Genomic DNA, 15,697 nt, shown 5'->3' on the forward strand with positions numbered 1-15,697 from the left:
ACCCCCTGCAGCCACTGTTGGCTCCCAATCTCCCCCAAACCTCCCTGCCGACCCCACTAACCCTCCAATTCTGGCAACACCCCTCATGGTTGCACTAGCCCCCGATCCCATGCCCAATCCCCCTACCCTGATTTACCTTAGATTGTGCTCTCAGCACATATCTAATAACTGAGTTAGATTAGGTGGCCATTTTTTACCATAGCTCACCTCCTGAACTTCCAAGTATAATATCTGTATACACCTAAAGCATGCAGACAGAAGTGCAGCTCCCAGCTGTAACTCAGAATGATTTTTTGCAAAGCATTTTGAGTTGTAGTGTTACCCCAGACCAAACAGAAGTTCGCTGTTGGTTCCAAGAGGGAGGGGAATCTAGCTGTCAGCTGGGAGCCTGCAGCCGGGTTCCTATAGCAATGGCCAAAGCTCTCTGCCAGTGCTCGCTGTTTTCAGACCGGAAGCGGGGAAAGGCAGTGAAAGGTGGGGGCTTCTACTTGGTGCTGAAGGGTGGGGTGGGTGAATTGGAGACCCCCACTTCAGGAACTCCCTCCGCTCCCTTCCCCTTCCTCCCATTCTGAAAACTGACAGGCTGGGATCTCCGCAGCCAGAAATTACAGAAGATGCTACATTTTGAAATGTATTTATCTGATATGTCATGCAATGAGGGGTCAGATTTTCACTCGCTTGGCTACTTTTGAATCTGTCTGCAGCTGTGCACTTGTGTTTGGTCACAGCTTTTAGCTGCTTTCTGTGGCCAGATGGGGCAAAAATTGTCACTTGTGCCTGCACCCAAAAGGCGTGTCCAGATGAGCACGTACATGCCTGTTGTGGAGTCTCAAAGCAGTTTGAGATGTTGCCAGAGGCATGCTAGGAATGAAAAAATGTTCCCTGCACTGCAGTTTTGCAGCACTGACTCTAATTTTGATACCGGGAAATGCCAGTATAAAAATAATAATAATAATAATTTTTAAAAGCCCTGAAAAAAGTGGTACAGGGCATGCTTCTGGAGTGTGCCCTGAAGCAACCAGAGGCTGAGTCCTCCAGAGAGACTCTCTGGCACATGGCCAGAGCATCTCTATGGCTGCCTTGTGCCCTTCCTGCCCCAGCACCCTGCCATAGTATGCTGGGGTAAATAGGACTGGGGAAGGGCTGCAGTGATAGATTGACCCTGGCTCTGTCACAAGTAGGCAGGGATTGGGAGTGCTAGGGCCGTGTGCGGGTGGGGGCAATGGCTTGGTAGGTATGCGTCCCCTGCCATCCCCTTTACCTGGCACTCAGATCACTCCGCAGCAGCAGCAGCAGCTGCCATTGGGGCTACTGCCAGAGCCCTGACCCGGAGCTGCCTGAGGGACATGGTGCTTCCTGGGGCCAGCCCACTCATGCATGCCCTTGGCCAAAACCAGGCCACTCGTGCTGTCACCTGGGGTCCTGCTACTGCATGCAGGGGTTGTGCACCCTTGTGCCAGGCTGGATCCTACCTGCATGGAGCTGGATTGGCCTGAAGGTGCACAGGGCACATGCAGCTGGATCTGGCCTGGCATGAGGGTGTGCGGCCCCTGAGCACAGTGCCAGGACCCCAGGTGACAGCACGAGTGGCCAGTTCTGGCCATGGGCATGTGCAGGACTGGGTCAGGGCTCTGCCAGTAGCCCCAATGGCTGGTGCTGCTGCTGTTGCTGTGGGGTGGACTTTGTGCTGTGTGGGTTGGGAGGGTCAGGTGGAGGACCCACCCCTCCAAAGCTCTCCCTTCTAGCCCCCCACACACATTCCTCCCCACCTGCACCATCTCCCCACCCCCACATAGTCCCCCCACAATCCATCCACAAACCCCACATGCCCAGCCACCAAATGGGATGGGACAGGAATGGCTGGTGGGAGCCATGGCTGCAGGGGTAACTGTCACATGGCAGCTGTGCTCTATGTCCACACTGGTGCTGGGACATGCGGCCCCAGCCTAGAGGGAAGAGGGGGGACTCCTGGTCCCAGGAACCACTTGATTGTGTGATGGGCAAGGGGTAGGGTGGAATTGGCAGCAGAGGTGTTTGTGAGAGAGAGGTAGATGGGGGTTGGGAGTGGGCAGCACTGTGGGTAGGATAGGCCACTAGAGCTAGGTTTAGAGCCCCCCTGCCCCCCTAGAGCAGCCTGTACAGGGGGAGGTCAGCCTGGAAGGGAAGGGAAGGGGCTTGCCTAGCCCAGTCCCTGAGGCCCAGTTGAGGGTTTCCCAAGAATGACATGGGGGAATCACTGGGCCCTGTGCACATGTGCAAGGAGCAGAACAGTAAGGGCTGGCACTGCTCAGAGGCACAAAGCAGTGGGTGATACAGCTGCAGGTGGACTCTTGTCCTGGTGCTGGGACAGAGCTGCAGCTGAGAGGGAACTAGTGGGGGCAGGCAGGGGCTGTGGGTCAGGAGTGAAGGGCATGTGGGGGGGATGTGAGTTGGGAGCAAGGGGGAAGGGTAGGGGCAAGGTACTAGCATATCAGTGCTTTTCAGTGCCCCACATCCTTGTGAGTGAAGGGGACAAGGGCAGCTCTGATATTTCTATGATAAAAATGCAAAACCGAACACCAAAGTGTATAGATATTTAGAATTAATTTAATTATGATGATAGAGGCACTGGTAGGCTTCCAAATTGCTTTAAAATAGTAAATATATAAATAAAACATTGCCCAACTGATCTCTCCTATATATAGTTGCATTTCATTTTAATAGCAGAATAACTCAGATTTTGGGTATTTTAATGAGAGAGTTTGGGTTTCTTATCAGAGAATTTGCAATTTTTAAACAGAGAACTAGGATCTCTGATGGTGAAACAAGTGGTGAGACCCGGGCAGAGGAGCCTGTCCAGGGCTAGCACCAGGTACCCAGTTGGAGGGCAGACAAGGTGGCTGACCTGGTCATTTGGGGCCAAGAGCACACGCTTTGATAATTCAAAGTGGGCCATCAGAATGAGCACATCTTCTGGACAATAGCTGCCCAGATGGCAGGGCGAGGGCACTAGAAAACATGACAGCAGTGCCGCCTGAAGGCAAACTTTGCAGCCATGCCCCACTGGCAGCTGGCCCAGAGGTGCAGGATGCTCTGCTACAGTGCCCATACCACAGTCCAGGTGCCCACATGGTCTCTGTCTGAGTCTGGCAGACATACAGCCATGGGGCTGCAAGTCCAAGAGGGCGAATGTTGTCACAGGTGGCAGCAGGTCACAGCCAATGCCAGAACTGCTGTAGTGGGTAGACGGTTCAAGGGCCACTCTAAGTTAGGGCTCCTTCAGCAGTCCAGCTAGCACAAGGGGCTAGTGTCCCCAGATACCAACTGGCTAGGCCTCAGAAGCTCCTGAGGGCAAGTAGCCCTGAGCTGCTCACCAGGGCAGGTTTTCATATTGCTGGGGCCAACACAGATGCTGGCCCCAGGCTCTATTTCTCCCTGGCTGCATATCTGGGATGAACTGGGCAGGGTAAGTTTGCCCCAAATGGTACAACTTGCCCCAGAGCAAAGTGTATGTTCAGGCACATGTGCTGAGGCACAAATCTCCAGCACAAATTTGTACTCTGTTATTTTGTATGTAGAAGCATATTTAGTCTTACTTAGTAAATGTGAGACTAGAAGGGGCAATATTTCATATATCACTCTGGCATACATGTAACAGCAAATATTCCTATTTTTAAAGTATAATGTTAAAAAGGAAATTACTTCACATTTTCTTAGGGTAAAAATGCAAACCTGATATATTTTGGAATGGGTAGGGAACTCAAATGTGTTGATGCACTAATGCACCACGGTAGATAATATGTTTTAAGGAAATAATGATCTGTTAGAGCTAATAATTATAGGCAAAATAGTCCAGTCCAGACTGCGAAGTGGAGCACCACAGGACTAAAGTAATTGGAGCCTTTGGTCTCCTCTCCCTCATGAATGTATATTAACTTTAAGCAGGTTAAGCCATTGAACATTTCAACTTAATACATTTATTTTTTTTGCCAAGTCCCATTTTTATTGAGGTTAAAACACTCCAGACAAAACTGAAACTATACATGTGGCAAGAACGCTCTGTCTGAAAAATCTTCCAGATACCCAGATGTGCAGATTAGAGAAGCACAGATTAAAGCGGCCTATGACTTTAAAAGAATTGACTATTTAATCAAGTTTCAACATTAATGCAGCATTCATTATATATTCTGTAATAAAGTTTAGTTGGCTGAAATATGAACAGGAGGTATAGCTGCAATGCATTCATTTGTTCATAACTTTAATGCAGCATTGCTTTTTAGGGACCAGTATATCTGAATTCACTAATCTCAGAAACCACCATATTTATACAGATTTAAAAACTAAACACTTCAGTTGAAAAGGTCAGTGGCATGTACATTGTGCTACAAAACTGGTGACTGCGTAAATCTTCTGGGTCATGAGACATCTGGATAACAGGGCACGGATTAACCAGATCTGGCTGTAAGTTTACAGAGAGCTTTCATCTCTAGTTTGTAGTCAGTGGCAGCGCACAGAACTAAAAAGGACATTGTGGGAGGGGAAAGAGGTGGCACTGTGGATCTTTTATACTAGCCTTTCATGTCTTTGGACTAGAGTTAAAAAGCTTTAGATCACAAGTCAATTGAGACTTATGGTTATATCCTAGTCCTTAGAAGACATTTGTTCCATATCACAGAACTACATGGATCCATCAAATTTGGCATGATTGACAATCTCATTTTAGTAGAGTCTCAGAACTATGATAGGAGCAATATCGCTGCAGGTCAGGACTGAGACGTATTAGCAATTTTTGTCAGGAAATTTACACGTTGCTTATCTGAGTCTAGAAGTCATATTCTTACTTTGCTTTATTGAGCATGGCATTCTTCTGCAAATGGCCTAAAATATTTTTAGGGTCATTAACCCATTAAAGCCAGGGTTCAGTCTCAGTAGCTTCAGTCAGAGTCCTGCACTTTTAGAACAGTAGAATTTCACAAGTCAACCAGAATTCATCCTTTAAAGCCCATTAAGGCTATCTGGTCAATATTAATAATCCTGTTTATTTTTAATTTGAATGCCAGATTGTTTGTCCATTTTCTCCAGTTAGCTAATTACATCAGTCACATTGTTCAGTATAACTCAAATAACTCAACAAATTAGGGATGTAAATACTGACTAAATTAATATTTGTTTAACTTGTTTCAATCATAACAGGTTAAACAATTAATCAGTATGGCAGCCTCCAGCCTGCCCCATGCGGGGCTGCTCCAGCCAGGCCTGCAGGACACCTTTGCTCAGGCTGGCACCAGTGCGGCATTTCCAGCCCTGCAAGGTTCAGTGGGGAGTCAGCAGTTTTCCAGGGTTGCAACTCACAGGCAGGCCGGTGGGTCCTCTCTGAGCCCGGTCTGAGTGCAAACAGGGCAGGCAGGAGTTGAACCACAGGCCAAGGTTAGTTTCCCTGCACCCACTTACCTCCACCTTGCCTTGCCCTGCCCTGCCCTGTCGTGGAGGAAGGGCTACACCCACCCACTTGGATCAGCACAGGGAGCTGGAGGCTAAAGCAACTCTGCTAGGCAGGCAGCACAGACCAGAAAGTCCCAGGAGGCTGTAGCTACTGGCACGCAGCTTCCAAGGGCCAGCTGCAGCAGCGTAGGAGGGAGCTGCCTGCTTCTCCCCTCCCTCCTGCACGACTGCAGATGTCCTCAGGAAGCTGCATACTGCTGGCTGCTGCCACCTGGGGCTTCTTGGGCTGTGCTACCTGCTGGGTGGGGCTGTACCGCCTGCCACAACACAGGAAGCCCCACCTGGGGCTGCAGCCACCAGCGAGCAGCTTCCTGGGGCCAGCTGCAGCAGTGCAGTAGAGAGGGGAGAGGCAAGGAGCACAGCCCTGCCAGGCAGGCAGCAGCCAGTGCGGGCTGTACGAGCCCACTCCAGTCACCCGTGTGCTGTGAAGAAGAGAAGCAACCCCTCCCCTCTCCCCTTTCTCACCCCTCTCTCCATGTAGTCTAGCTATTAAGTCACCCCTCCTCTTTCCTTTCGTCCTCACTCTTCTCGCCCTTCCTCCTTACTGCCTTCCACTTCTTGCTGTGACACCCCAGGGCTTCCTTCCCCTCCAAGGATGCACCTGGCTAAACGATAACTGGTGAGCTAGAACTGGTTATCACTGAGCTGATTGGTTAAATGAATAATCATTTAACTGTTCATATCCCTGCAACAAATACACCTGCTTTTGCTTGCTGCTGGGCCAGCTGCCTCATTACAACCCTTGTTTTATCTTCCAGATTAACTTGATGGGGTTATTTTTAATCTCAGCAAGAATTTTGTACGTAGCACCTGAGGAGAACTTCCACGTTTGCTGTTTCTGAGCACCATTTGTTCAGCTCTGTTCTACAGATGTCTTTCCTGTCTACTGTCCTGGCCTGTATCACTTAGTGCAGGACAGGAAATAGTCCTACTGTAATCACCATAGTCCCCTGTCTCTCTTTTTACTCATTCTGTGATGTATATTTTTATTTCTCAGACTGGAGCAAGCGTATTGAGTATAAGCCTGGTTCTGGCAGCATGCCTTTGTTTCCCAGCATTCACCTGGAAACCTGTGATGGGCCAGTTTCCTCAATCCAGACCACCATTGAACTGCAGACTAATTATATTGGAAAGGGCTGTGACCGGGAAACATACTCAGAGAAATCCCTGCAGAAACTATGTGGTAAGCACTTGGCTTTCTGTAAATTTAATCAGTCCTTTTATGTAGCTTAGCCACCTTTTCTCCATGTGCTTTATGAATACAATCATATACCTGCTTTTAAATCAACCATGAATGTGTGGATTCACATCAACAGCATCACATACCCACACGATAGTACCATATTTACTTGCATACCACATGCACCTTTCCCTCCAAAATCAGTTTCCAATATTGGTGTGGGTGTCTTAAGCAAGGAAGCTGATTTTCTTTGCTGGAATAGAAGCATGGAGGAATACAAGCATGAAAAACTGTACTACAAAATGACTGCTGCTTCTCTCTGAGCCAGAAAGCAGCAGTGGTTAACTCTTCCACAGCTACTACTAAATTGGCAATAGCTTTTGGCCAAGCAGGCAAAAGCTTGTGCCAGTTTGTGAAAGGGACTTTGTCTCTGTTGTTTGCTGGCTGAGAGAGCAGCAGTAACTATTTTGCTGAAACTATATTCCATGAAAGTCAGCTGTAAGCCATGACTGGAAAAATCTTTCTTTCTATATTCTGTCTTCCAAAAAATAGGGTGTGGGTCTTATTTGAGAAGGGTTAGCATGTCAGAAAATATGGTGCGTCTCTGCAGTGTCCATTTAAGCTAACTGAGTTGTATCTATTGTTTATCCTTTGTCAGAAGAAGGATGTAGATAAACCTATAATTGTAGCTGCTTTTAAAAAGAAGCTGCTGATCAGGAGCATGCAGCAGCTGTTATCCAGTACCTCTTACATCTGCATAGTCCTGTAGCAATATAAGTGAATACAAAGCATTCTTTCGACTTGAAAATGTCTTGCATTTGAAAGCTTGTCTAACTATCTGAAAGCTTGTCTAACTGTCCAGCTGTTCCTACCCAAACTATCATGCAAAAAAAAAAAAAATCCCTGTCTCTATTGTAATGGTTTTCATCCATATCCATTTCATAGAAGTACAGTTGTTACCATTGTCTATACACCAAGTCTCCAGGTAAGTGTTTATAGTTAAATACATCAAATCATATAGTTCAGTTTAACTCAGTTAACCAACTCTGTGTGTGGCAATTGAACCTCCTGATGTCCTCTATTATTTTGCACCTATGCAAGTGAACAAAATGTTGTAATTGTGACATCAGAAAAAGAAACCTGTTCTTTTATTATTTCTTTAGCAATTGTTCTTTAGCGATTAGGAAAAGCTTCACTTTTCCTCCATCACCTTTCCTTAATCTTATTTCCTTCTCTATTTCCTCTTCACTTTCTGTTACTTAAAAATATTGATGATTGATTATTTTTATTATGTTCTCTTGTTATGACCTCAAACATGAGTCAGGATTCTGTTGCAACAAGTGCTGTATTTATCAGATAACCTATTATAAAGCTCACCCTTGGAGCTTAATTTGCATTTTCCAATCCAATGATTCTTTCTAATTTTCTTGCACTAATTAATTTCTGGCAAATTCCAGGAGTCCAAAAATGGCTTGACAAAAATGTTTTAAATGTATTCTGTTTTACAGGTGTCACCAACAAGGAGTGCCTCTTCCTATCTTTGGAGATTAAAGGCCTAAGTGTTTAGTTAGTTATAGGCGGAAATATATATTTTAAGATTCATGCATGTTCCCATAATGCTAATTCTGTAGGTGGATAATCCCTAGTATAGTTTCTGAGCCTTGCAGCTGTCAGAACAGCAGTTAAAGTCTTGCACTGGATTTTTACCCAGCGTCTGAAGTCTAAGCCTGACTTTGTCCACCTTACCTTATTATAGAATCATAGAATATTAGGGTTGGCAGGGACCTCAGGAGGTCATCTAGTCCAACCCTCAAAGCAGGACCAACCCCAAAGGGATCATTCTAGCTAAGGCTAATATCAACCTAAACTTCCTTTGCTGCAACTTGAGACTGCTGCTCCTTGTTCTGTCATCTCCCACCACTGAGAACAGTCTAGCTCCATCCTCTTTCAGACCCGCCTTTGGGTAGTTTAAGGCTGCAATTTAAATCCCCTCAGTCTTCTCTTATCTAGACTAAATGAGGCGAGTTCCCTCAGCTTCTCCTCAGAAGTCATGTGCCCCAGCCCCCTAACCATTTCCATTGCCCTCCACTGGACATTCTCCAATTTCTCTACCTCCTTTCTGTAAAGGGGAGCCCAAAACTGAACACTACTCCAGATGTGGCCTCACCCTTCCTGAATAGAGGGGAATAATCACTTCCCCTGCCTTGCCAGCAACACCCCTACCAATGCAGCCCAGTATACCATTAGACTTCTTGGCAATAAGGGCACACTGTTGGCTCATATACAGCTTATTGTCCTTACTGTAACCCCCGGGTCCTTTTCCTGAAGAGCTGCTGCCCAGCCAGTCAGCCCCCAGCCTGCACCAGTGCATGGGATTGTTCAGTCATTAGTCCAGGACATTGTACTTGTCCTTGTTGAACCTCATGAGATTCCTTTTGGCCCAATCTTCCACTTTGTCTAGGTCACTCTAAATCCTAGCCCTACCCTCCAGTGTATCTACTACTCTCCCCAGCTTGGTGTCATCACCCAGCTTGCTGAGGGGTATATTTGGTAGCCATGTTGGTCTGAGACAAAAAGAAATACAAAAATCTAGAACTCTTGGTTCAGACAAACTAGGAAAAGAAAATTCTCATTTTCTGCAAGCTTTTGGGCTCAAAGCTCTGGAAAAATTAAAGCTGGTAAAAATTCCCCATAGGAAGGAAATTAAACTTCATTTTTGCAGAGGGAGCTGTAGATAGAAAATCTGTCCCTCTGGGTCCATGAGAATGTCTCTGTGAGATTGACTCTGAGTTGTAATTCGTTGTGTAGATCAGGTAGGATTCCTTAGCCTGGAAGTATTGGGTGGCAAGCAGGGAGATTTAAAAATCTTTCTTGTTGTTCTACAGTGAAGTTTAAAATTCAAAATCGGCTAAAATTTGAAACCTTCAATGTTTCAGAGTGCTGAGGATGCCCTCTATGCCATGTTCCAAGTCATTGATGAAGACATGAAACAAAACTTGCCCCAGGAAAGACCCCTGGAGCACTCCACTTGATACAAGCTGCCAACTAGACATCAAATCATTGATTACTACCCTCTGAGCCTGATTCTCCATCCAGTTTTCTGTCCACCTTACAGTCCATTCATCCAGCCCATACTTCCTTATTTTGCCAGCAAGAATGTTATGGGAGACTGTATTAAAAGCCTTGCTAAAATCAAGGTATACCACATCCACTTGTCTCCCCGCATCCACAGAACCAGTCAACTCATTATAGAAGGCAATCAGGTTGATCAGTCATGACTTGCCCCTGGTGAATCCGTACTGACTGTTCCCTGTCATTTTTTTCTCCTTCAAGTGCTTAGAAATGGATTCCTTGAGGATCTGCTCCATGATTTTTCCAGGGACTAAGGTGAGGCTGACTGGTCTATAATTCCCTGGATCCTCCTTTTTCCCATTCTTAAATATGGGTAGTTTGCCCTTTTCCAGTCACCCAGGACTTCTCCTGGTAGCCATGAGTTTTCAAAGATGATGGCCAGCAGATCTGCAATCACATCAGCCAACTCCCTCAGCACCCTGGGGTGCATCCCATCCTGCCACATGGACTTGTACAAGCCTAGGTTTTCTAAATAGTACCTAACCTGTTTTTTTTTACCACTGCTGGCTGCTCACCTCCTCCCCAAACTGTGCTGCCAGGTGCTGGGAGCTAACCTTGCCTATGAAGTCTGAGGTGAAAAAGGCATTGAGCATGTCAGCCTTTTCTGTATCCTTTGTCACTAGGAGTGACAGTGCCTCCCCCATTCAGTAAGGGACCTGCACATTCTCTGATCTTCCTCTTGTTACTTACAAACTTGTAGAAACCCTTCTTGTCACTCTTCATATCCCTTGCTAGCTGCAACTCCAGTTGCTCTTTGGCCTTCCTGACTTCATCCTTGCATGCCCAAGCAATGGGCTTGTACTCCTTCCTAGTTGTTTGTCCAAGTTTCCGCTTCTTTTAAGCTTCCTTTTTGTGATTTAGTTTACTAAAGAGATCCCTGCTAAGCCAAGCTGGTCTTCTGCCATACTTTCTAGTCTTCCTGCACATCAGCATGGTTTGTTCCTGCACTCTCAATAAGGCTTCTTTAAAGTAAAGCCAGCTTGGCTGGACTTCTCTCCCCCTCACACTGGCTTCCCAGGGGATCCTGGTGATGAGTTCCCTGAGCGAGGTGAAGTTTGCTTTTCTAAAGTTCAAAATCCTTACTCTGCTGCTCTCCATCCTTCCTTTCCTTGGGATCCTGAGCGCAATCATGTTGTGATCACTGCTGCCCAAGTTACCAGCTACTAATACATTCCACACAATTTTTTCCTTGTAAGCAGCAGATTTAAGAAGTACATGGCCCCCCAGTTGGCCGCTCCAGGACTTGCACCAGGAAGTTGTCCCCAACACTCCAAAAACTTCCTGTATTGCCTGTGCACTGCTGTATTGCCCTCCCAGAAGATGTCAGGGTGATTGAAATCCTGCACGAGAACCAGGGCCTATGATCGGGCAACTTCTGCAGCTGTTTGAAGAAAGCCTCATCCACCACTTCCTCCTGATCTAGTGGTCTATAGCAGATCCCCACCATGACATCTCCCTTGCTGCTCTCTCCTCTAACCCTAACCCAGAGATGTTCAAGAGGCCTATTTCCAGTTTTATACTGGAGCTCTGAGCAATTATATGGCTCTTTTATATAAAGTGCAACTCCTCTTCCTCTTTTCCCCTGCCTGTCCTTCCTGAACAGCTTATACTTATCCATGACAGTGCTCCAGTCATGCAAGTTCCCACCAAGTCTCTGTTATTCCAGTCATGTTATAGTTCCTTGACTGCGCAAGGACTTTCAATTCTTCCTGCTTTTTTCCCAGCATTTGTGTGCAGGCACCTGAGGGTAACTAGTTGATTGCCCTGATTTCTCAGGAAGAATGAGAACACCTTCCATGTTGGCCCCCCTGCTTTCTCTTCTTCCAGGTCATCAACTTCCCCACTTACCTCAGGTTTTTGGTCTCCATCCCCCAGCAAACCTAGTTTAAAGCCTTCCTCACTAGGTTAGTGAGCCTGTCTGTGAAGATACTCTTCCCTCTCCTTGTCAGGTGGTTCCCATCTCTTCCCAGTAATCCTTCTTGGAACATGATCCTGTGGTCAAAGAAGCCAAAGCCCCCTGGTGACACCACCTGCATGGCTAGGCATCGATCTGCAGGATGCACCTGCTCCTGCCCAGGTCCTTTTCCTTAACTGGAAAGATCAAAGAAGACACCCAAGCCTCTGTCCCCTTCATCCTTGCACCCAGAACCCTGTAGTCACTTTTGATCTGCTCAAGGTTTACTCTGGCGGGATCATTGGTGCCCATGGATGAGCAGAAAGGGGTAGTAGTCAGAGCGCTGAATGAGTCTTGGTAATACCTCTATGACACCTTGGATCTGGGCTCTGAGCAAGCAGAAGACTTCCCAAGACAACAGGTCTGGTCATAGATGGATTCTTCAGTCCCTCATAGAAAGTAGTCTCCAACCAACAATCACAACCCATTGCTGCTTCTTGGTGGTGGTCTTCCTTCCCACCTTGGGGAGGCCTGATCTGTCCTCCACCAATGGAACGTGCTGCTTGCCCTTTGTTGCTAGGGATCCATATCTGTTCTCCAGTTGAAATGCTGCAGGTGGAGATGAAGATTTCTGCTTGCTGCCAGAGGTCACAAGCTTCCATCTTCCTGGGAGTCCATGTCCTCTCCCTTCTCTACTGCTACCTCTGGCAATTCTTCCTTCACAGTCTTGGAGGTCTTCTCCAGAATCAAATCGATGAACTCTATGTAGCGGAGGATGCTTCAGAGCCTTATCACTTCCTCCTGTAGCTCTCTTGCCTGTTCCCTGAGAAACGCCACTGGGAGGCACTGTTCACACTGCAGGCAGTCCACCATGACTGGAAGGAACCTGCAGGCCACAGTCCCCACAGCACCAAACCTGGACATGGGTGGAAGTCTTGATGGTGAGCGGTCTTGCCTGGACAGAAACCTCGCAGGGGCAGGCATAGGCAGTGGCTGTCACTATATTCTTTAAGCCCACCTTGAGTATTTGAAGATTTACTGGATCTCACTCTCAGTTCTCTTCCTAATTCTTTCAGCCTTTCCTCATAAGTTGTATTTCCCAAACTCCTAACTTGGGAAAAAAATGTTTATTTTTTTAATACTCTCTAGGTTTTCCAGAAGCAATTGAAAGGCATATACATTCTTAATTCTATCTTATAATTTTAATTAATAATATCTGTAGGCTAAATCTGTTACAGAGATGTTCAATCGCAAACAATTCAGCAAATCTAACAATGCCAATTTATCCTATAGAAAGTATTACTTGGGAAGACATACAGACACTGCAACTAACTCCTGTGGGAGTTTGCCCTAAGCATATCTGTAAAGGAAAATAACCTTAAATACTAAAGAGAAAACAGCTGAAATGAAAAGAATAAATACAAAATACCAAGGGCAAGGGTGGGGAATCTAATAAATTCAAAGATATTGTCCCATGACTGGGATTCCATTTTTAAAGTGAGTTGTGGGCAAGATAGAAACTTCTTATAGGAATTTGATGGAAAGTTTATAAAAGAAAATAAAATTTAAATCAAAATTGCATCAGGGCTGGTTTATACTCCTGTGTTTAGTATTTACTGCCCATCATTGCTATAGGGAGAGCTTCTATGATAGCAGGTTAATTTTTTTTCTGGAAAATAGTTTTCAGCCAGAAGTACCTTTATTGTATGTAATGGCTTGTGGAATAAATTCTTTGAAAAGGAAGAAAACCCTGAATTACTTTTTCCAGTGAAACGTGTGATTGCAGAGAGAGCAGTGTTGAGTGATTTTAGAAAAATAATTACTTCTACCACATAAGCTACAAGCTTTTATAATTAAAGACTCAATTCATAATCATCACATGTTCACTACTTAACTTGTGTATTGGAAATCCAAGGAATTCAAATGCTAAGAAAGGAAAACACATTAAAACAGTCTTTTGAATTTCTGTTCATTTATACCTGCTATTCAGAGACCAAATGATTGAATCTCATTTTGAGAATCAAGGTGTGTAATATAGTTTCCAAAAAAGTCTGTCGGACAGAAACTTAAAAGCAAGCCTCTAGCTAAAACAATTAATTTATGCTTTTTGAGTCAGTGTAAGTTTAAGTAATTGGAAAAAATCGTATCTGTAAGTGTTGTACTTCCATAAGGGTGTAGGTTGTTTTCTAACTATTTAAGTTGGTCTAATAAAAGATATCAGATTCACCCAAAGAACCTTGTCTACCATACTTCATAAGGACATTGTAGTGAAAATCTTTCCATCTTCAGTCACTCAAAACTAAAGTGGAGTTAAAAAAACAATCTACCCCTCCCTCCAAAACCATACAGATTCACAGAAGTTCAGGGCTGGAAGGCACCTCATGAAATCATTGGATCCAGCCCCCCTGCTCTGGGCAGGAAAGACTGTTGGGATCAAATAACCCCAGCAAGGTATGCGTCCGGTCTCCTTTAGCAGATCTCCAGGGTAGGTGCCTGCATCATCCCCTCTGGGAGTCTATTCCAGAGTCTGGTCACAAACCAAACAAATTAGTTAAGAAGGCTGGAGTAGAGGGGACTGATGACCGTGATATTTCCCTTTCCTTTATATTTGTTATCTACTGTAATGTAATATTTCAATTTTAGAGGTGGGGAACTAAGATGCAGAGATTCAGGCCAGACCCCATGAAGTACTTAAAATGTGACGTACCGTATGTACCCAAATATAAGATTTTTTTTTTCCAGTCAGCATGGGGGAAAAAAAAAACCCTTATTTTACACTCAGGGATGTATTTGGTAGCTGTTTTGGTCTGAAACAAAAATAAATGCAAAACTCCAGAACTCTTGGTTCAGAGATGATACCTTTTATTAGACCAACTAAGGAATCACAAAAAAATATATATTTTTCTGCCGACTTTCAGGCTCACATGTCCTTCCTCAGGCTCAGGGAAAAAGTCTCCATAGGTAGGAAATAAACTTTGTTTTTGCACAGAGGGAGCTGAAGATGGAAGCCTGTTCCTCTGGGTCCATGAGAGTGTCTTTGTGAGTTGCTCTTTGATGTGCAGATAAGGCAGGATTCCTTCGCTGGTGGTGTCAGACGGCAAACAGGCAGGGAGATGTAGAAGTCTTTCTTGTTGTTCAGCAATGAAGTTTAACTCCAAAATAGGCTAAAATTCAGCATCTTCCATGTTTCAGGGATGTATTTGGTAGCTGTGTTGGTCTGACATAAAAAGAAATGCAGAACTCTATAACTCTTGGTTTAGAAATTATACCTTTTATTAGACCAACCAAGAAATCACAAAAAAAATCTTTTTCTGCAAGCTTTCAGGCTCAGGGAAAATGTGCTTAGTCATGGAAACCAACTATGAAGTTAATTAAATGCAGCCAACCCTGAGAATGACTATAAAATACTTGACCCATATTGGGAAACATGCTGATGGGGAAACTACCAGAAAAAATGTGTTATATATATATATATATATATAAACAAATACAGACGCGCACCTATACCTTTACAGTGTTTTCTTGTGACTGATCCGGTTCACTTGATAGTCCATAACGCACATATGCAGTCAACCAGCATTATCCCCATTACAATAACTGTACCCATATGCTCATTGCTATCTTCTTTAACCATCACAAACATACAAAACCACCTCCATTCCCTCCTTCCTCTCCTCCCCCACCCCTCAAAACCTTTCCCTTTCCTTCCCCAGTCTTTAATGTACATCATCTTTGTCATCTTACTCTTCTCAATCACCCTCATCACTTGCCTCTACTTCGTCGCTAGCATCATCATCCTCGTCCTCGTTGTCTTCTCTGGGAGTCTTATTCCTGAATATTCTGTGCCAGTTTATTCTCTTTCATGTGCCCTCTGCTGTCTTTTCCCTATTATCTTATCTTGTCTTCAAGTAGTACACCTGCAGGTCACTCATTCTCATTCTGACAGTCATCAACTGGGAAGTTTGGATGGCTGTACTTGAGCAGGTTTATGGTCTTCCACAGGGCATTCC

General features: G+C 45.1%; 1 protein-coding gene across 1 annotated transcript in view; it reads left to right on the forward strand.

Moving 5' to 3' along the window:
* CLSTN2 (calsyntenin 2) overlaps nt 1-15,697 on the forward strand; it is a 704,981-nt gene that overhangs the window by 544,226 nt on the left and 145,058 nt on the right. Inside the window, exon 7 of the mRNA XM_025215679.1 lies at nt 6,479-6,664. Coding sequence (XP_025071464.1) covers nt 6,479-6,664 — 186 coding nt within the window. The remainder of the gene's footprint in view (nt 1-6,478; nt 6,665-15,697) is intronic.

Source organism: Alligator sinensis, unplaced genomic scaffold, assembly GCF_000455745.1.
Source record: "Alligator sinensis unplaced genomic scaffold, ASM45574v1 scaffold187_1, whole genome shotgun sequence".
NCBI classification, from domain to species: domain Eukaryota; kingdom Metazoa; phylum Chordata; order Crocodylia; family Alligatoridae; genus Alligator; species Alligator sinensis.